Source organism: Cetorhinus maximus, chromosome 7 (genome assembly GCF_964194155.1).
Source record: "Cetorhinus maximus chromosome 7, sCetMax3.hap1.1, whole genome shotgun sequence".
Lineage (NCBI taxonomy): Eukaryota > Metazoa > Chordata > Chondrichthyes > Lamniformes > Cetorhinidae > Cetorhinus > Cetorhinus maximus.
This window is the reverse complement of record NC_135885.1, coordinates 65,080,596-65,103,428: the sequence shown is the minus strand read 5'-3', so window position 1 is coordinate 65,103,428 and position 22,833 is coordinate 65,080,596. Positions and strand designations below refer to the sequence as shown.

At 46.6% G+C, this 22,833-nt stretch overlaps 1 protein-coding gene across 1 annotated transcript in view; it reads right to left on the bottom strand.

Moving 5' to 3' along the window:
* LOC144682411 (RPA-related protein RADX-like) overlaps positions 1-22,833 on the bottom strand; it is a 108,193-nt gene that overhangs the window by 13,138 nt on the left and 72,222 nt on the right. Inside the window, exons 9-11 of the mRNA XM_078544821.1 lie at positions 22,664-22,821; positions 18,233-18,426; positions 8,097-8,215 (exon numbers count right to left, since the gene is read on the bottom strand). Of these exons, the coding sequence (XP_078400947.1) occupies positions 8,097-8,215; positions 18,233-18,426; positions 22,664-22,821 (471 nt within the window). The remainder of the gene's footprint in view (positions 1-8,096; positions 8,216-18,232; positions 18,427-22,663; positions 22,822-22,833) is intronic.

Genomic DNA, 22,833 nt, shown 5'->3' with positions numbered 1-22,833 from the left:
CATAGTCCCTCATTCTGATGCATTTGTAGTATGTTGTGGCCATGGAACTTGTCTCAGGAGACAAAAGAAAGCTTTATAATTTCAATATAGGATAGGATGCTTCATGTGTAAATGTTTGGAAAGGGTAAGTGTTGACATAATGGTGACATGGGTCACATGTTGCACAGGGAAAAGTATTTGGACATGCATCTCTGAGGTTGGTGCTTTTGAAAGTACTTAAAACTCTGCCTTAGCAAGGCATCCCTGGTGTCAGGGCCTACCATGCGATCACGGCCAGGGTCTTTGACTTGAATGTCGCCCGTCTTCCCTCACTTTATCCCCGCCCGCATCCTCTGATGAATGGCCCCTATCTATTGATCATCCTCTTTGGGAATCCCCTCTTCATCAGTGATACACGTGCAGGAGCGTACTGTAATGCCCCTCTTGATCTGTCAAGCCACCTGAACCTCAATTTCAAGAGGCCGATGTTCTACCCAACGATGGCCCTGGTGCTTCTGTGGCTGTCATTGTATCTCCTCTATGCTCTGTTCTGGGCACCCTCACAGGCGTCATTAGCCATCTCTTCAATGGGTACCCCTTGCCACCTATAAGCCATCCACCCAGGGCCACTGAATAGGACTGGCACCTGTGGGTTTCCAAGAATGAAGGAGTCTTGGCTGCTATCCGGGTACCTGCATCTGTCGATGTTGACCACAGACCAGCTGGCCATTCAACGGGTGAAAGTCCTTCCTGTTGATGAAGGTGCAGGGCTGTCCAGCAGGAGCCTTTATTGTGATGTGTGTACAATCAATGGCTCCCTGTACCCTGAGGAAACCTGAATCACCACAAACCCTCTGGTTCTACCAATTGACTCTGCTCGTCCAGTGTCTTCTTCTTAGGCAGTCCCTCGGGGTCGAGGATGACTTGCTTCCACAGTACAAATGAGTTCTCAGGTGACTGAAGAGTCCAATGTGTGACCTACAGTGTCACAGGTGGGGCTGAGGGAGGTAGGGGGAACAGGCGGGTGGGGTGTCCAGGCTGCCACATACTCCTTTTGCTGGTCGATGCATGGCTTCAGCTAGCTCTTGGCGATGAGATTCGAGGTGTTCCGCTCCTTCCCAGATGCTTTCCCTCCACTTCAGACAGTCTTGTGCCAAGGATTCCCAGATGTCGGTGGGGATGTTGCACCTTTTCAAAGAGGCTTTGAGGGTGGCCTTGAAGTTTTTCCTCTGCCCTCCTGTGGCTCGCTTGCTGTGTTGAAGCTCCAGGTCGAGTGTTTGTTTCAGGAGTCTTGTGTCAGGCATGCAGACGATGTGGCCCACCCAGCAGAGTTGATTCAGCATGGTCAATGCTTCGATGCTGGGGATGTTGGCCTGAGTGAGAACACTGATGTTGGTGTGCCTATCCTGCCAATGGATTTGCAAGTTCTTGCAGAGGCAGCACTGGTGGTACTTCTCCAGAGTTTTGAGGTGCCTGCTGTACATAGTCCACGTCTCTGAGCCATATAGGAGGGCAGATATCACTACTAGTCTGTAGACCTTAAGCTTGGTGCCGGGTTTGAGGTCCTGATCTTCAAACACTCTCTTCCTCAGGTGGCTGAAGGCTGTGCTGGCACATTGAAGGCAATGTTGAACCTCGTCTTCGATGTCTGCCCTTGTTGACATTAGGCTTCCAAGGTATGGAAAGTGGTCCACGTTGTCCAAGGCCTCATTGTGGATTTTGATAACCGGGGGCAGTGTGGTGTGCTAGGGGTAGGTTGGTAGAGGATCTTTGTCTTGCGGATGTTTAGTGTAAGGCCCATGCTCTTGTACGCCTCAGTGAAGGTGTTGATGATGGCTTGGAGCTCGGACTCCAAGTGTGCGCAGACACAAGCATCGTCTGCATGCTGTAGTTCAATGACAGAGAATAGGACGACCTTGGATCTGGCCTGGAGGTGGCGGAAGTTGAACAGGTTCCCACTTGTTCTGTAGTTTAACTCCACTTCAATGGGGAGCTTGCTGAGGGTGGGATGGAGCATTGTGGCAAAGAATATCGAGAAGAGTGTGATGACACAGCCTTGCTTGACCCCGGTCCGAACGTGTATTGCGTCTTTGGTGGATCTGTTGGACAGGATCACGGCTTGCATGTCATCATGCAGCAGGCGGAGCATGGTGACAAACCTTTGGGAGCAACCAAAACAGAGGAGGATGCTCCATAATCCTTCGCGGTTGACAGTGTCGAAGGCTTTTGTGAGGTCAAAGAAGGCCAAGTACTGGTGCTGTTCCCTACATTTGTTTTGCAGTTGCCGTAAGGTGAAGATGTTTGTTGTGCCCCCTTGTGGGCAGAATCCGCATTGCGACTCTGGGAGGAGCTCTTCAACCACAGGGAGAAGGCAACTGAGAAGGATTCTTGCAGTGACCTTTCCTGTGGCCGACAGCAGGGAGGTTCCTCTATAGCTAACACAGTTGGACTTGTCACCTTTCTCGAAGATGGTCACGATTATGTCGTCTCTGAGATCTCCTGGCATGCTCTCCTTCTTCCAGATAAGGGAGATGAGGCCATGTATTTGAGCCAACAATGCTTCTCCACCATGCTTTAGTGCTTTGGCAGGGATTCCATCTACTCCTCATGCCTTGTTGCTCTTTAGCTGTCAAATGGCCTTTTCTACGTTGTGCTAGGTTGGGGTTATGCTGAGAAAGTGGCGGGTAGCATGCTGCGGGGTGGAGTTGATGACACTCATGTTGAAGACAGGGTCTCTGTTAAGAAGATCTTCGAAGTGCTCCTTCCAGCGGGTGCTGACTGCCTCTCTGTCCTTGATGAGCATCTCTCAGTTCTTGGCCAGCAGTGGAATGGGGCCTGGGGTGCTTGGGCCATAGGTGGTCTTGACTGCACTGCACTAAATGGCTGTGCTGTCATGCTTGTCGGCTAACTGTTAGATCTCCTATGCTTTCTCCACCGACCATCTGTTATTTAGGTCATGGGTTTTATGCTGGACCTCAGCCTTCAGCCATCTATAGAACTGCTTACTTACTCTCAAGTTGGGTTGCTGTTTCAGATTCAGAAATGCCTTGCACTTGCAACTTATCAGCTCCTGGATCTCCTGGTCGTTCTCATCAAACCAGTCTTGGTGTTTCCTGGTCAAGTGACCAAGCGTCTCTTCGCAGGTGCTGATGGAGGCCTTGAGGGCAGGCCAGGCACTGTGGACACTCTGGATCTCTGGGTCACCAGGAGTTGCCAGGTTGGCAGTGAGACGCTGGCTGAATAGGGCTCTATTATCAGGGTCCTTGAACGCCTCAGTGTTGATTTTCCTGTGGCATTGTTTCTGTTGCCATTACTGCTTTGGGGCTACATTGATGTTGATGGCAGAGTGAATTATGTGGTGGTCCATCCAGCAGTCATCGGCTCCTATCATGGCATGGGTGATACGCTCGTACCTGTGGTCCCTTGCTCGGACAATGACATAGTCGAGCAGGTGCAAGTGCTTGGAGCGAGGGTGTTCCCAGGAGGCCTTGTACTTGTCTCTCTGACGGAACAAGATGTTGGTTATGACAAGGCCATGTTCTAGGCATTTTGTTAGGAGCAGGGTACCCTTTGGTGTTGGACTTCCCCACCCCCTCTCTGCCGATTACATCTCCCCAGAGGTCTGTGTTCTTCCCAGCTTTGGCACTGAGGTCGCCAAGGAGGGTCAGCTTATCGCTGTTGGAACTCGGGCCAGGGATTGTTCGAGGCTAGAGTAAAATTCCTCTTTGGACTCGTCTGTAGCATCCAGTGTTGGGGGGTACGTGCTGAGGACTGTAGCGCATTGGTTCTGGGCTAGGGTGAGCCGAAGGGTCACGTGGCGCTCGTTTATCCTGCAAAGGGTGTCTTTGAGACTTTGAGTCTCCCGATATGGCGGAATGGCAGTCCACTCCTGTCCTCCTGCCCAGCCCTTTTGGATTTAAATCAAGCTTAAATCCCCACTGGAGCCATGGGTAAAGACTCAAAGCCGTCGTCCAGTGTAAAGGAGATGTAATTCCCTGCCCTTTGAAGCATAGCATCAGTGAAGACCTTCATGCCGTGGTGTGCAGCAGGCTACATTATTCCACTGAGGTCGCCACATGCTGCCTGAAAGGAGCCTGTTGCAAAGAAGTTGAGCGTGACATTGACCTTCAGAGCTACAGGCATTGGATGCCCCCCAATGCAGTTGGAGGAGATCTCCCCTTCAAACACATCACAGAGTGATGTGACTGCGCCTCTTGAAAGCTTCAACCTTCTCTTGTATTGTGTCTCTGACATCTGCAGACAGTTCAGTCCTTTCCTGTATACTCGAGGGGCTGCATAAGTCCTTCTACGTCTCCGCTGAGGAGGTATGATGATTTCATTACCCTCTGGGTCTGGAGCAGCTGTGGCCTCTTCATGCACAACAAAGGCATCTTGGACCTCCCAACCTGCCCTTCTTCCTTTCACTCTCCTCCTCCTCACTGGAGGTTCTGTCTCCCACTGATACCACAATGCCCATTTTTCTCAGTTACTTTAAAGCCAGGGGTGATGGACAAGAACTAAATAAAGCACTCAGCAGGTGGGTGAAATGCCTGTAATTAATACAAGTTTTAAATGGAAACTCTGCTTCTTCAATGAAGCATTCCCAGCAGAAACAGAACTCTGAACTGCTAAGATGAGATTCAGGGCTCAGCTAAACTTTTTAAAATCACCCTAACAAGCTGCCTCATAAAAAACACAGGAACCCCAAATGACATCAAACAGACTCTGCAAGCATATTATTGCAGACACAACATATTGTTACAGTCAATTGGATTGTTAACGACCTTAAATACCTACTTAAATAATATTTGAATAACGCAGACGGGCTCCCGATTTTTAACCCTGCCCGCCTGCCATATTATTAAAAACTGGTGTAATGACGTCAGGAATGCAACCTGACATCATTATGCCCAATGTATATCGGCGCAGGTGGGGAACGCTCCCAATTTGGAAGCATATTATTCAGTCTAATATGTTTGTATGTAAGGGATGTATGTTTTCTTACCCACAGAGTGATTGTCCTAATTAAACGATTCCAGAAACAAGCATTTTTGAGAGTTTTAAAATAAAGAAGTTTATTTATTATCATACACTTACTCTAGAAGTTTAAAATGCAATGCCTTACTCACCCATCTCACACACACTATCACGCACACAAGCATTAGATACAGATAAATGGGACTAATAAGGCTGTATGGGAGGCAGTTTTTAAACTTCTCTACCAGTACTATTTTTTGAGTATTGCTGAAAAAGAGACAAGTTGTTGAAGCTTTTTGTCTTGCACTCATCAGGACACTTCACAAGAATACTAATAGTAAAGGGAACAACAATTTATATTGTGTGAGAAGAGAGTGCTGATTGGTTGGCAAGTGGACTCTGATCCAAGAAGCCTTGGTAGGTACTTGTCCTACTCCCATCCCATTTGAGTATGGGCTCGGTACTTTCAAGGCTATGGAGATGGTTCTGACCGCAGCTACCCCTGTTGGTTTCTTGGTGAACCAAGAGTACTCTTTTATGTGTCCAGGCTGCCACACTGCTGATTTACTTCCAAAATAAATAAATGTTTATAAATAAAAAATATGAAAATTAGTTTGAAGTTCAGAATGTTCTGGAACATGACAAAATGTTTCTTGAAGCACCCTGGAACATTTCATAACATTAAGGCACTATATAAATATGAGTTTTTGTTGTGAGGTACAACTGAATGCTTTACAGGCCATTTCAGAGGGCATTCCGAGTCAATTACATAATGTAAACTGGAGATCCCTTCCTTTATTAGTATTAGTAAACCAGTTGGATTTTAAAATGATCTGCCAACTTTTATGGTCATTTTCACAATTTAACAAGATGTCTGCGTTACCAGTCCTGGATTACAACCCTACTTGCCCTCGTGAAGCAAGTAAAACTGGGGATGCACAAGAGGCAAGAATGAGAGGAGTGTAGGTGCTACATGATCATTAATCTAGACAATTACAATTCAGAGAGCTATTACTTAATAGGCAAATCTATTATTCAAATAACTTAAATTTTATACAGAATTTTACACTGATTAACCTATTGGTGCGACTTACTGCATTCTGTTCTCTTAGGTCCAACCCTAACTTTGTTATCAAACCTGCCGACAAGGGTGGTGTTGTTGTCTGGCGTACTGACCTCCACCTCACAGAGGCTGAGTGCCAACTCTCAGATGCTTCTTTCCACCTCCCCCTCATGACCCCACCATCAAATATCAAACTATTGTTTCCAGGACTGTCACTGACCTCATCTCCTCTGGAAATCTTCCCTCCACAGCTTCCAACCTCATAGTCTCCCAAAGCCAGGCAGCCTGCTTCTACCTCGTTCTCAAAATCTACTAACAGGACTGTCCCAGTAGACCGATCGTGTCAGTCTGTTCCTGCCCCACAGGACTCATTTTCTTCCTATCGTGACTCCGTTCTCTCTCCCTTTGTCCAGTCTCTTCCCACCTACATCTGCAATTCCTCTGGTGCCCTATGTCATATCAACAATTTCCGGTTCCCTGGCCCTAAACGCCTCTTCTTTACCATGGACGTCCAATCCCTCTACACCTCCACTTTCCTCAATTTGGTCTACTGCATTTGCTGCTCCCATTGCGGTCTCCTCTACATTGGGGATACCAAACGCATACTGGGTGACCACTTTGCGGAACACCTTTGGCCTGTTCACAAGCATGACCCTGATCTTTCTGTTGCTTGGCATATCAACACACCATCCTGCTCTCATGCCCAAATGTCTGTCCTTGGCCTGCTGCAATGTTCCACTGAAGCCCAATGCAAACTGGAGGAACAGCACCTCATCTTCCGATTAGGCACTTTACAGCTTTCCAGACTTAACATTGAGTTCAACAACTTCAGACCATTAACTCTCTCCTCCATCCCCACCCCCCTTTTTCCTTATTCATTTTTACTTATTTATTTATTTTCCCCACTTATTTTCATTATTATTATTTTAAAAATTTATTTCCATTTTTATTCATTGTTTTATCCCCAGTTTTTAGCCTTTTCGATCTTTTTCCCCACCACCATCCCCTCCCCCCACCCCACCCCCACTAGGGCCATCTGTCACTTTCCAAAGTGCTTACCCTGGTCCTGCCATTATCACATTCTGCTTTCCACTCTTAATGTCACCATTAGCACCTTCTTCAGCCAGTACCACCACTATTAACAACCCTTTGACCTTTTGTTTATGACATCTCTCCTTTGCCCCCACCCATCGCTGGCCTTCTACCCAGCTTCACCTGCTCCACCCTCCTTAACAGTAAAAATGTCATCACATTTCTACTTCTCTTTAGCTCTGAACAAGGGCCATACAGACTCAAAACGTTAACTCTGTTTCTCTCTCCACAGATGCTGCTAGACCTGCTGAGTTTTTCCAGCATTTTCTGCTTTTGTTTCAGATTTCCAGCATCCGCAGTATTTTGCTTTTACTTTAACCTATTGGTGGAGTTGTACATTTTACTGTTTATCTACAACTATGGATATTTACCAAACTCCAGTAAATAGCGCAGTTACAATTTTTTAAATCAATTTTTTATTTTATATGAAATGCCAGATTACCTACTATAGATATTATCTTCCTCATCTTCAAACATTGTTCCAATTTCCATATGTGAACGTAATTTATTGGTTCACAGGACAAAGTTAGCTCGAGATCTTGAGATAACATCCCTTTGATGATTTTGCAAATATGGTCACCACCACCAGTGCCGCCCAGTTCAATACAAGGCCTAGTTTTGGATACGTTCTCAACTCCTTTGGCTACACGAGGCAATAGGAAGGCTGAGAGTGCAATAAAACCAGAAGGAACCCTTGGAATTTGTAGTTTTGCATAGGCATCAAAATCTTTAAATAGAAACCATAGCTGATAAAGTCATCAGAGACAAATACACCAACTATCTGGAACTCAAATATAATTAAATTAAGTCTTGTTTGACCAAGTTCAAAGTTGGGGTTGATTTCTTTCTTTAGTTTGCTACTGAGAAAGTAATTCAAAGTGGGTTAATTTTGTTTAAATGAAGAGGATATTTTATCTGTCGGGAACTTCCACATGTAACTGTTATGAGCAGCAACACCAGAAGAGAAGTCCATGTTAAAACAAACCTTCATCAGCAGTGAAATATTCATCTTCTGTTTCTTCACTATCAGGCAATAAACTTGGATCAAGATCAGGAGCAGAGGTTTTCATGGTGGATGTCTGAATGGGCTCATATTTTCTGGATCTACAATCAGTAATATATCCCAGTTACTTTGCTAAGAATGCCAGAGTTATGCAGATTAATGAGAGAATTAAAATATATATTTTGTGAATTTTCAAATCAACTGCTTATATAATGCATAAGTTTTCATGATATAAATACTACGCATGCCACCATTATTGTCCTTCATAAGACTGGCTAACTTATGACAGACCACCGATCAAACCTGAGGTCTTCCCAGTCTGCATGGTTCATTAACCATGCGGTACCAACTGAAAAACTGCAAAATTCTCCCACCTTCCATTGGTTTTTAAAAAATCATATACAGGTCATTAACTTATTCTAGTGATTTTGTTTTTTGGTGCCAATAGCGCCATTGCTGATGATGCCTTTTAAATGTCCACGTGGTGCCCAACCTGGCTCGTCTGAAGTCATGGTATGCGCTACTCAATTGAACTTGCTTGATTCTTTCATGGGATGTGGATGTCTCTGGCAAGCCCTGCGTTTGTTGCCCATATCTAATTGCCTGAACTGAGTGGCTTGCTAAGCCATTACAGAGGGAAGTTAAGAATCAATGACATTGCTGTGGGTCTGGAGTCACATGCAGGCCAGACCTGGTAAGGATGGAACTTTTCCTTTCCTCAAGGGCATTAGTGAACCAGATGGGTTTTTACAACAATCAATATATAGCTTTATATTCCAGATTAATTGAATTTAAATTCCACCAACTGCCAGGATGGGATTTGAATCAATTTCCCCAGGGGCATTAGCCTGGGGCTCTGGATTACTAGCCTAGCGCTGCTGATGCTCCATAACTGCTCTGCCCTCCTCCTGACAATGATAGTCCAAAAGATAGCTACTTGGCAATGACTGAAGATCTTTGCCTCCTTAGACTTAGCAAGGAGGCAGTTACAGAGCTGCAACATCTATTTCAGTAAGTGCTGCAGAGAAATCCTTGAACAGGGATGGCATTGATTGCAGCCATCAAGGTAACCACAGTCTTCAATATTCTCCCACTCCTCCTGCCTCCTATCAGGCTACCACAGGAGATATCAAAGAGTTTATTTTCTGATTCCTGGGGAGGTGAAGGCTATGAGGAGCTGGCACATAAGAGGAGTTGAGGCCTGGGGCAGATCAACCATGATCTTATTGAATGGTGGGGCAGGCTTAAGGTGCCAAATGGCCTACTCCTGCTCCTATTTCTTATGTTCTATGTTCTTGCAGAACATGCACTGGAAGGTCTGAAAATCTGGTTTGGATCTATATAATTTGATCTGCTGCATTTGAACAATCTTCAGGTCTGCCCTTTTAGACATGCCTAAAGTGGGCTTGCTGTAAGTGGGCCAAAGGTTTCCTTAAATATTGCAATCCATTTAAACAAAGTTGGCAGTAGTTTCCGGTTTGCCTACAGGAGGATTGAACCACACTTTGCCCTTCTGGTGTGGGTCTATTGACAATGCAACTCTTGATCCCAAGCTATTTAGCCATTTTTATTTTCCAGTTTTACAAAACATTAATATCGCTTGTTGGCATTTTAATGAAAAAAAATGTTCAATTTAAGAAAAATTACTCAAGTGATGTACTCATGTGGAATCTAAATACTTGATTTGTCTGTAAATTCACCCAAAAACTGACATTAATTGAAACATTTCCAAGACTTCAGCAGAACAGGAAGAGCTGAAATAAGTGCCTCTTTACAATTCAGACTTGCGTCAAGATATCTAGAAACAAAGTCTTATAGCAGTTGGCAAACCAAATTAAAATGATGATTTTGAAATGCTGCAAATATAGTATTGTAAGGTAATGAAGCCTGCCAGGGAAATCAACAGACAGTAGAGCTTGGGTTGGTAATTTACCCCCATAACCTCCTGTAAATTAACACAGTGACCTCCCATAAATTACCCTCAACCTCCTAAAAATTAGCCCCATGACCACCTGGGAGCCGGGAGGGAATCAGCCTCTGGGTGATAACAGAAGATTGACAGCGGTGTCTGCCAACTGCAAGCCACACTGATTCCCATTGGTAAACCACCAATCACCACTGAAGAAGGTGGCAGACAAGTTCAGTTAAGCTGTGGGACATTCAACCAAACTTCTCATTAAAAGGTTGTGTGCTTTCCTGCTTCTGGCTCTGGGTGCAAACAAAATCTCCCATACTTGATACATTTGCTGGTTTAAATTCCAGCTTCTGGTTGAAAACATCTATTTTTAGAACCTAAGTCGCAAATGAAAACAAAGAAGGTTTTAAAAGGAGTTTGGTCTTACCATTATGCATTGCACAGTAAGACTAGAGTGGAGTAGAGGATTCTGGCTGGGATCTTGTGACAAATAAAGGCTTTGTTCAGATTTTTTAAGGAAATGAGACGACATGACATGTCCTAACTATCTTCACCAATTGGGTGCCTTAATAGGGTTGCTAACTCTGGCTGGGCATATTAAGAGGTGTCAGCTGTGGCTCAGTTCATAGCACCCTCGCCTTTGAATCAGAGGGTTGTGGGTTCATGTCCCACTCCCGGAAACCAAGAACTGTGATTGTACTCGAAAGAGTTGTAATCTGTGACTGTTGATAACTCGAAAGAGTTTCCAGGAGATGTCATCACATGACCTTCTACCTTCAACTGCTCCTCCTCCAGACTCCTGCCATTGGTCACCCAACATACGCATCGTCATGGAGACCCACCCTCCCAAGGCTTTGCAATGTGATCTGGTTTTGTCTTTTGAAAAACCTGGTTACCCTATTTAAGGATCAATTCTTCATGCATGAACCTAAATAGTGGGCTGAATTTTGCAGCTAGGCTGCAGGTCCTGACGTTAGGACCAGAAATGGTGCTGCATCCATTCGGTCAGTGATCAGTTGGCTGCACACGATCTTCTGACAATTAAGAATGAGGTGGCGTGGGGCATCCACTGAGAGTGTGGAGGCTGGATGCGAGACGGTGGCAGGTGCTGGTACCATATTTAAAGGTTTGCCAGCACTGCATTTAATGGTGACGACCTGCCTTGAAAGCTGAGCTTTTTAAGGAAACTTGCAGCCATAATGGCAGAAGGAAGGCCCTGGGTGATCCGGCATTTCAGCAATGCCTCTTTGCAGACTCTCCTTTTAGGCTGCAAGGGAAAGGCAGGAGGTCCTCTTTCCCAGGGATGGGAAGAGGAGACTGGCCTGCTTGACGAAGCAAGCCTGGACGGAGATCACAAGGGGGGGGTCAGCAGTCGTGGAGTTACCCCCAGAACCTGGATACAGTGCTGCAAATGCGTCAAAGACCTTTTTGGTCTGCCAAGTTGAGTACTCCACATCTACACCTCTTTTCTCTTTGGGCCTTGCATGTGGGAACACAGCAACATAAGAGGGTGCATTTGGTGGAGAGGGAGTGACCACCTAGTCTGTGGCAAGGGGTCAGGCAGCATAAGATGCCAAAGGCATGGCTGCACCTTGGTGAGAGTCACCCGTTTGTAATTGCCGACCTCACATGGACCCTTGAGAGTGGCTAAATGCACGAGGCATTCATGTGCCCCCATGACATCATAGACTGCTCGGCTGCCCACCAACATAGGTATTGTGCTCATCTTCATTGCGAAATTAATGGTGATCATCTGTGCACCTGCAGAGGAAGACAGCCCATAAAATGGAGGAACAGGCAGAGACAGGCAGATCGGTATTGAAAATAAAAAATGCTTGAAAAACTCAGCAGGTCTGGCAACATCTGTGGAAAGAGAAACAGAGTTAATGTTTTGAGTCCAATATGACTCTTCTTCAGGACTGCTCAGTACTATTTCTGTCCATCCAGACCGCAGCAGAAGAGAAAGCCTTAGAACTTGCAGGGCAGCATGGTGACCACTTCATCACTGATGGTGAGGCAGGAGTACCAACCCAAGAGGGTGAGTGGAAAAGTGCAGAGGCACAAGGGTAAATCTGGCACACATGAGGTATAGTGATCATGTGCCCATTGCTGGACACATGGAGCTCCACAGTAGGGATAGTTGGAAAGATGTAATGGGAAACCCATAACCCTTCAATCTACCTGTTCTCTCATGCTGGTCAGAGTCAGGTCGGACATTAGAGAGTTGGAGAGACCGGGGGACCTCTGGCCATCTCTGAGGAGGAGAAGTGCACTGCCACATTGCACTCCCACACCCTCCACTTCACTAGTGCAGATAATGTCAGATCGGTGGGAATCCTTTCGCACGTAGATTTGGACACACAACCTAGTAAGCACAGCATGGACACAGCCGAACAGTAATGAAGGACTGTGGTAGGCCAAACTGATGCCAAGCCCCAGGCTGATAATGTGCCTTTAAAGTTATTGGCATGACGGTAAATACTGCAGGTGCACCGTATGATAAGAGAACATCTGGCAGAGCTTTCAGAGGCTTTGCGCCTCTGAGGATAAAGGAGGGGTCCATCTAGGCCTCAAGTGCTGCCACATCTCTGGCATATGCACACTTGGCTTCTTCTTTTGAGAGACTGGCAACCCTCAAGGGCAGCCAGTCAGTGGATGCCGGAGATGTGTGCAGATGTGCATGCCATCACCTTGTCCATGAGCAATGACAAGACGAGAAGGGGACGATGCCTGGAGTATTCACCACATCCTTGCATTTCTCAGGTCAGCAGGGAGGAGGAGTGGCTGCCTTCCACATCTGGGGACACTGGTCAGGTTGCTTCTGGAGTGGAAGGTGGCTCCTGAGCCTCTCTGCCAGTGTTACCAGTGCTCCATGAAGCCCCGACAACAGAGGAGGGTCCTGCAGCTGTGCAGGGGTCATCAGTATGCCGAGGCCATCCATGCTTTAGGCAGCCAGAGGACGACTGCCTAGGTCATGCCAGACCGCAGGGCAGCAAAGTCAACAGTGGGTGCAGGGGAGCACCAGGTAGGGGCAGACGTAAGGAATTTAAGAAGAGCACCTAGTTGCACTTGGGATTTAAAGATGAATAGATTGTTATTTGCCCCCATGAGAGAGGGGCAAAACTGGATTCCTTTATTCTCTCGCCATCTGTCTGTAAGCAGAGATGTTTAAAATAGGCATGGCGCTTTTTCCAAAAACCCTTAGTTTGTGTAGTTAATTTTTAAAGTAACTCACAACAAACTCTCTTGGGATTAAATCAGAAGTTTAGTTTATTCACACATTCAAAGGGTGCAACAGACGACAACGATGTATGACACCCTCTGCGGGCTGTACAGGGCTCCACCAGACCGGTCCAGACCTGGAACCTCATCTTCAGCATCCCAATGGTCTCCTCCGCCAAGTTGTGAGCTGCTGCATGCGCATCATTATAGCATCGTTCTGCTGCAGTCTGAGGCCGCCACACGGGTGTCACCAGCACAGCCTCTGCGGGTAGCCCTTGTCCCCAAGGAACCAACCTCGCAGCCTCCGTGGACCCTAGAAGACTAAAGGGATCTGCGAGCAACTCAGGATGTAGGCATTGTGCACACACCCTGGAAACTGTGCGCACACCTGCAGGATGCGTTTCTGGTGGTTGCATACCAGCTGCACATTCAGTGAGTGGAAGCCCTTGCGGTTGATGAAGTCCACCGAGTGCAGCAACGGAGACCTGAGTGCCATGTGAGTGCAGTCAATCGCACCCTGCGCGTGTGGGAATCCCGGGATCAGGGCGAATACATTGGCTGTTGCATCCTGGTTGTCCCAGTCCCGGGCGAAATGTACAAAGTTGTGTGCCGTGGAGAAGATGACATCCGTGACCTCATGGATGCATTTGTGGCTAGCGGATTGTGAAATCCCACAGAGGTCACATGTGGAGCCCTGAAAGGATCCACTGGCATAGAACTTGAGTGCCACGGTCACTTTCACAGCCACTGGCAGTGAATGCCCTCCATGTCCTCTTGGCGCCAAGTCCTGCAGTAAGTGGCAGATGTGAGCCACCAGGTCCCTAGACATGCGCAGTCGTTGGCCACACTGGTTCTCAGTCATCTGCAGGAATGGCAAGTGGAGTCTATAGGCCCTGAGTGCCGCTAGGCACCAACCAGCCACGGCTTGCTGTCGCTCCTGGGCAGTGTGCACGGCAACCCCTGCTGCTCTTCTTCATGAGGTTGCTGCTCCTGCCTTTGCGTGGCCAGGCGCCTCAGTCACTCTCTCCTCCGTCTTCTACGGTCTCTGTAGGCCATCAGGCATACAGCTAGGTCACCAGGATCCATGATCCTGACGTGGTCCTCCTGCAGCATAAAAGAGAGAGAGAGAGACATGGTTAGCATGGCTGTACTTAGCGCCTTTCCTGGCCCTGTGTGATCGCCCCTTAACACTTCCCAAAGAGTGCTGGTCACCCCTTGGATGGCCAGCGATGAGTGCACTCCATTGCTGCCCTGTCAACCTACAACATGGGGGTCACTGATCCAAACCGGGATGCTGAGATTGCAAGGGGCTGTAAGTGCCTCCAGCAGTGATTGCTACATGGCCAGTGTTGGCAAGGAGATTGTACGTGTGCAGTCCAACTGCTCTGCGGTCCAATAAAGTGGTGGCGGACTTGAAGTCTGTGCCGGAGGGGGCAGTGGAGTAAGGCATGGAGTGCTTGGTGGCCTTTTGGTACCTCCGCGGTGCTTGCATAGGCGGGCAGGCTAGGTGTTCAACCCCAATCATATCACTGTGGCTGCACCTGATCTGTCTCAGTTGCAGAGGCATCGTCAGTTTTTACAGGTTTCCTTTTGCGTGGCCACTTCCCTTGCTTACCCTGCACCTCCTCCTCGATTGCCTGTATACAGGAGGCAGCGCAGGGCAGCACTTGACCCACCACCCTCCCCAACCAACTATGGTCACCTCTGAGGCTGGCCAGCACTTGCCCCCAGACACCACCCCCCCCCACTAACCCTCCTCTCCCCCCAGCAGTTGCCTCCAGGCCAAGCATCAGTTGCGTCCACCCCCTGGCGCCCCTGAGGCCTGTAAATGACAGGCGAGCTGTGGAGAACGCTGTTGCTCACTCACCTCAGTTCCCCCAAGGTGAAGGCTGCCAAATGCACGTCGCCTGTGTGCTGTTGTGAAACACGTTGACGTGCTTTCCCGCTAATGTGGACGGATGATATGGCGATGTTCCAAGAGCCTGGTGGGATGACCTCTTAGTTACACGCTGGTGTATTACAATTAGCACCCTGCTGACTGATGGCTGGAAAAGCGGCCCATCGTTGACGGGCTAAGTGGACAATCATGACCTGCCTTCACGCCATTGTGAAGCAAGTCGCGCCATATTTTCTACGCACGTCACCCATCACGCCAGTTGCCAGCGGGCTCGGAAAATTCTGCCCAATGTCTGCATTGTCCCCAATTTTGTGAAGACAGGAGCAAAGAATTTACAGAATCACAGTGCAGAAGAGGCTCTTCGGCCCATCGAGTCTGCATCGACACGTGAGGAACACCTGAATACCAGCCTTGAATGTTATGACGTGCCAAGTGCTCAACCAGGTGCTTTTTAAAGGATGTGAGGCAACCCGCCTCCACCACCCTCCCAGGCAGCGCATTCCAGACTGTCACCTGGGTAAAGAAGCGTTTCCTCACATCCCCCCTAAACCTCCTGCCCCTCACTTTGAACTTGTGTCCCCTTGTCATGAGGGTCAGTCACTGACCCTTCAACAAAGGGGAACAGCTGCTCCCTATCCACCCTGTCCATGCCGCTCATAATCTTGTACACCTCGATCAAGTTGCTCCTCAGTCTTCTTTGCTCCAACGGAAACAACCCAAGTCTATCCAACCTTTCTTCATAACTTAAATGTTTCATCCCAGGCAACATCCTGGTGAATCTCCTCTGCACCCTCTCCAGTGCAATCACATCCTTCCTATAATGTGGCAACCGGAACTGCACACAGTACTCCAGTTGTGGCCTCACCAAGGTTCTATACAACTCCAACATGACCTCCCTACTTTTGTAATCTATGCCTCGACTGATAAAGGCCCATATGCCTTTTTCACCACCCTACTAACATGCCCCTCCGCCTTCAGGAATCTATGGACACATATGCCAAGGTCCCTTTGTTCCTCAGAGCTTCCTAGTATCATACCGTTCATTGAATACTTCCTCATCAAATTACTCCTTCCAAAGTGTATCACCTCACACTGTTCAGGGTTAAATTCCATTTGCCACTTATCTGCCCATTTGACCATACCGTCTATATTTTCCTGTAGCCTAAGACACTCAACCTCACTGTTAACCACCCGACCAATCTTTGTGTCATCCGCAAACTTACTAATCCTACCCCCCACATAATCATCTATGTCGTTTATATAAATGACAAATAATAGGGGATCCAGCACAGATCCCTGTGGTACGCCACTGGACACTGGCTTCCAGTCACTAAAGCATCCTTCTGTCATCACCCTCTGTCTCCTACAACTAAGCCAATTCTGAATCCACCTTATCAAATTACCCTGTATCCCATGTGCATTTGCCTTCTTTATAAGTCTCCCATGTGGGACCTTGTCGAAAGCTTTGCTGAAATCCATATAAACTAAATCAACTGTGCTACTCTCATCTACACACCTGGTCACCTCCTCAAAAAATTCAATCAAATTTGTTAGGCATGACCTCCCTCTGACAAAGCTATGCTGACTATCACTGATCAAACCTTATCTCTCCTTCAGAATTTCCTCCAATAGTTTCCCTACCACTGACGTGAGACTCACTGGTCTGTAGTTTCCTGGCTTATCTCTACAACCCTTCTTAAATAGCAGAAGCACATCAGCTGTTCTCCAGTCCTCTGGCACCTCCCCCGTGGCTATACAGGAATTAAAAATTTGGATCAGAGCCCCTGCGATCTCCTCCCTTGCCTCCCTCAGCAGTCTGGGACACAAATCATCAGGACCTGGAAATGTGTCCACTTTTAAGCCTGCCAACACCTCCAATACCTTGTCACTCCCTATATCAATTTGCTCAAGAACCTCGCAGTCTCTCTCCCTGAGTTCGATACCTTCATCCTCATTCTCTTGGGTGAAGACGGATGAGAAGTATTCGTTCAACTCCCTACCAATGTCCTCTGGCTCCACCCATAGATTGCCCCCTTGGTCCCTAATGGGCCCTACTCTTTCCCTGGTTATCCTCTTCCCATTGATATACTTACAGAATAACTTGGGATTTTCTCTACTTTTACCAGCCAGAACTTTCTCATTTCCCCTCTTTGCTCTCCTAATTGCTTTTTTAATCTCCACCCTGCACTTTCTGTACTCCACTAATGCCTCCGCTGATTTGCTCCCCTTGTACCTGCTAAAAGCTTCTCTTTTCTTTCTCATCTTATCCTGAATATCCCTGGTCCTCCATGGTTCTCTGGACTTGTTACTCCTTCCTATCACCCTAGAGGGAACATGTTGAGCCTGTACCCTCCCCATTTCCTTTTTGAACACCCCCCACTGCTCCTCTGTAGATTTCCCCACAAGTAGCTGTTCCCAGTCTACCTGCCTTACTTTACTAAAATCCACTCTCCCCCAATCCAAAACATTTTTTTGCAACTTGTCTATTTCTTTGTCCATATTCATGAAGAACAATGCCCACATCTTCTCCAACAACACACAGGTTACCTTTTAGGTCTCTAGTAGAGACTTAAATATGGGAAACTCACCCCAACATGCCATTCATGCATCCATCCACTGCCTTTTCTCTTTATGCTAGATACACATACAACAAAAAGTGATAAAGTAGTCTTGCCATTAAGTTCATCAGGACCTCAGTGTGCCCTCACGGATTCCTTGGCTGTTTTCAGCCTCCATGCATCGCTGTAAATATGGTGTCAGTGTATTTTTTATTAAACTATCCCTTCCTGTTCCATGACATTGCACATGTTATAAACCAAATCTCCTGGTCACATCACAAGAAACCACACCACAAAAATAAGCAGCTTCTAAAATACTCATTGATAACATGTAGAGACATTATACAAACTGGTTAGAAAACCTGAAAAGGAAAGTTCAATGATATGTGATCTTGGGTGTGTAATCTTTGTCAGACCCTTAAAAAAGGCCTTTTGTAGTTAATTATGTGCAAAAATGTCTGAAGTTAACTGGCCATTAGATAACGTTTATTTTCAACATAATTTGAGGGAAATAAAAATAAATTACCTAAGGTTGTAATGATCTCTTGCAAGGCACATAACTTCTTCTTCAGGCTCCAATATTTGTCCGAAACTTTGAAAGGTCTTACTGAAGTTATGTAAATAATCCTGTCTTGATGACTGGTTATTAGTCACTTTGGCTTTATATTCATTAGATGAGTATCTGTCTAGCTCATTATCGGCTTTTTCAGTCTGTACGGGCTGTGTGTAATTCACAAATTTCAAGAGTCAAGCAAAGTAGATGGTCGAAATTTAAGAAATTCAATTAAATAACTAGATTGGACACATTGAGTGGTACTAACTGGAGGTGAGAGGGGTCTTGTCCGCTAGCTGGAGAGCCGGTGGGAGCCTCTTGTCACCTCCTTTTGGTAAGACCTGCCGAATTAAGTGCCAATCAGGCACTTAACTCAGCAACGGTAGGCGTTCCTGGGGATCAAGGGCCCAGGGCGCAGAAATCCATTTCCTGAGAGCTGCTGGTCAATCAGAGACCGACAGCTGTCCATTTCTCAGCAGCGCCATGTGGAAGCAGTGGTAGCTGCCAGCAGTGCACCCACCTGAGGCCCAGGATCGCAGAGAGGCAGATGAGGTGATGGTGGGATGGGGGTCAAGGGGGAGGAGGGTCAGCAGCAAGGGAAGGGGGGTGGTTTTCAGCAGACTGCCTCCTTCCTTATGCCGGGTCCCTTGATCAGACATTGAGTGCCTTTGAATGAGTGACCCGCCCCTGGAAGCCCGCAAGCAAGCTCAACAGGGTTTGCTTTTTGAGCTTCCTGCATTGCCCACTGTGGGGTGAATACCAGCCTTAAAACAGCCTGGGCAAACTTATATTGAGTTTGAAAGAGTAAAACAAAGTAATTTTGATGAGTGGATATGGGCATTAAAGTTAGAGACAACATATGCAGCTCTTAGGGAAGTAATTCTTTTGGAAAAATTTAAAGATTCAATCCTTTCGGTAGTGAGAACTCATGTGGAGGATCAGAGGGTTTAAATGGTAAGACTAGCAGCAGAGATAGCTGATGATTATGAGTTAGTTCATAGAGCTGAACCTTTTTGTTAGTCTTTTAAAGCAGAAAAGATAGAAAGTGGGAAGGTGAAAGGAAGATGGGTAGTCAGGGAATTGAAGGAGTAGGTGGAAATTCACAGGAAGCTTTTCCTCAGAATAAAAAGAAAGGTGCTGAGGGTAGAAGTGACATTCAAAAATTGAGGTGTGCTGGAAAAAGGCAGCAGGTCTGATAGCATCTATGGAAAGAGAAACAGAGTTGACGTTTCAAGTCCATATGAACCTTCTTCAGAGCTACAGAGAAGTAGAAATGTGATGAAATTTGTCAATCTCTGTTTTGCCCCCACCTATCGCTGGCCTTCTATCCAGATTCACATGCTCTACCCACCTTAAGCAGTATAAATTTCATCACATTTCTACTTCCTCTGAAGAAGGGTCACAGGGACTTGAAACGTCAACTTTATTTTTCTCTCCACAGATGCTATCAGGCCTGCTGAGTTTTGCCAACATTTTCTGTTTTTCTTACTTCTAGTCAGCCTGGTTTACCTGGAACTGTAGGTCAGATTATTCCAGCATGCTGCAAGTCAAATGCATTTATATTTCTTTAGAAGTTTTTCTTTTTTTGTTCAATGTGGGTGTCACTGGCTCGGACAGCATTTATTGCCTATCCTTAATTGCCCTTGTTCACAGAGTATTTTAAGAGTCAACCACATTGCTGTGGGTCTGGAGTCACATTTAGTCCAGACCAGATAAGGATGGCAGATTTCCTTCCCTAAAGGACATTAGTGAACCAGATGGGTTTTTACAATAATTGACAGTGGTTTCATGGTCCTCATTAGACATTTAGAGCAGAAATTTTCGCTCAGTGAGCGGGCATGTGCCTGACCCTCTCGAGCGTGAAATGGCGTGCGTTGACATCGGCCGAACGTGCTGACGTCAACACGCAGTCGCGTGATAGTTTGGTCAGCGGGTGTGCGCGCCAGAGCCGGCACCGCACCCACCGACAATTAAAAGGCCTGTAAAGGCCATTAAGTAATCAATTCACTTAAATTTTCCACTGCCCGTCCAACCTAACGGTTGGCCTTTGAATTTTTTTGGAAACGTCATCCGTGGAAAGAGTGCGTGAGTGAGTGCTTCATAATCTCCCTGAGGCACATGCGCGAAGTTCACACTCCCCCCCACGCCACAGGCAGCGCTTGGAGCTGCCACTCGCGTTTCAGGTTGGGCGGGCCTTAATTGGCCCACCAACGTGAAATCGCAGTCCAGTGCCGATCGTGGATGGCGGCGGCTTCCCAACCGCCCCTGCCCACCAAGGGCAAAATTCTGTCCTTAATTCCAGCCTTTTTATTGAATTCAAAATCCACCATCTGCTGTAGTGTGGTTCGAACTCGGGTCCCGCGAGCATTACCCTGGGTCTCTGGATTACCAGTCCAGTGACAATATCACTGCGCCATTGCCTCCCCTTAAAGTGGAGAATGGAAGTCTCTTTATTGTGCAGGTACAGCAGGTAATTAGAAAAGCTAATAGAATGTGATCATTTATTGTGAGGGGAATTGATTTCAAAAGTAGGGAGGTTATGCTCCAGTTGCACAGGGCATTGGTGAGACCACATCTGGAGTATTGTGTACAGTACTGGTCTCCTTATTTAAAGAAAGATGTAAATGTGTTAGAAGCAGTTCAGAGAAGGTTTACTCGACTAATAACAGGAATAGGCGGGTTGTCTTACGAGGAAAGCCTGGACAGATTAGGCTTGTATCCACTGGAGTTTAGAAGAGGAAGAGGCAACTTAACTGAGGCCTTTAAGGTCCTTAGGGGTCTTGACAAGGTGGATGTGGAGTCTTGGGCTGACAAGTGGCAAGTAACATTCGCGTCATGCAAGTGCCAGGCAATGATCATCTCCAACAAGAGAGAATCTAACCATCACCCCTTGACATTCAATTGCATTACCATCACTGAATCCCCCACTATCAACATCCTGGGGGTTACCAATGACCAGAAACTTTATTGGACTAGCCACATAAATACTGTGGCTACAAGAGCAGGTCAGAGGCTAGGAATCCTGTGACAAGTAACTCACCTCCTGACTCCCCAAAAGCCTGCCCACATCTACAAGGCACAAGTCAGGAGTGTGATGGAATACTCCCCACTTGCTGGATAAGTGCAGCTCCCACAACACTCAAGAAGCTTGACATCATCCAGGACAAAGCAGCCCGCTTGACTGGCACCACATCCACAAACATTCACTCCATCCACCACCGATGCACAGTAGCAGCAATGTGTACCATCTAAAAGATGCACTGCAGGAATTCACCAAGGCTCCTTAGACAGCATTTTCCCAACCCACGACCAATACCATCTAGAAGAACAAGGGCAGCAGATTATTTTTTTTATTCATTCATGGGATGTGGGCTTCGCTGGCTGGGCCTGTATTTATTGTCCATGCCTAGTTGCCCTTGAGAAAGTGGTGGTGAGCTGCCTTCTTGAACCACTGCAGTCCATGTGGTGTAGGTACACCCACAGTGTTGTTAGGAAGGGAGTTCCAGGATTTTGATGCATGGGAAAACCACCACCTGGAAGTTCCCCTCCAAGTCACTCACCATCCTGACGTAGAAATATATCGCCGTTCCTTCACTGTTGCTGGGTCAAAATCCTGGAACTCCCTTCCTAACACCACTGTGAGTGTACCTACACCACATGGACTGCAGCGGTTCAAGAAGACAGCTCACCACCACCTTCTAAAGGGCAACAAGGGACAGGCAATAAATGCTGGCCCAGCCAGCGAAGCCCACATCCCGTAAAAATGAATTTTTTAAAAAAGAGTTTTTCCTCTTGTGGGAGAATCTAGAACTAGGGGTCACTGTTTAAAAATAAGGTGTCGCTCATTTAAGACAGGGATGAGGAGAAATTTTTTTCTCTCAAAGGGTTGTGAGTCTTTGGAACTCTCTTCCTCAAAAGGCAGTGGAAGCAGTCTTTGGACATTTCTAAGGCAGAGCTAGATAGATTCTTGATTAACAAGGGGATGAAAAGTTATCGGGTAGGCAGGAATGTGGAGTTGATGTTACATTCAGACCAGCCATGATTTTATTTAATGGTGGAGTAGGCTCAAGGGGCCGAGTAGCCTACTCCCGCTCCTAATTCGTATGTTCGTAGTTTAAATTCTGACCAAGAGCACAAAAACCTGACATCATCACTGATAAGTAGTTGAAACATTCATACAACAATCCATGAAATTTTCATTATTTTGAGTATTCTACTTGGCTGCATCTCAGTAACATTTTTCTATTTTAACTGGGAAACAAAGACATGATGAAATGCGTCGGGAAAATGGTTAGAGACAACATGAGTGACAAGGAAATTTGAATGGGATTTTCTCTCCTAATCACATGAAAAGCCAATTTGAAAGGAGATACACTAGAGGATGGATATAAATATAGTTCATACCTGAATGGGTTTCTTGTCTATTAAATATCCAATGGAAGTGGTGTGCATAGTATATTTGACAGCAGTAATGATTCCTTGAATAACTATATGCTTATGCTCCCTATAATGCAAACTTTCTACTTTTTCCTTGAACTCCTGCAGTGATGTGAGAGTGACCTCTGTTATGTTGA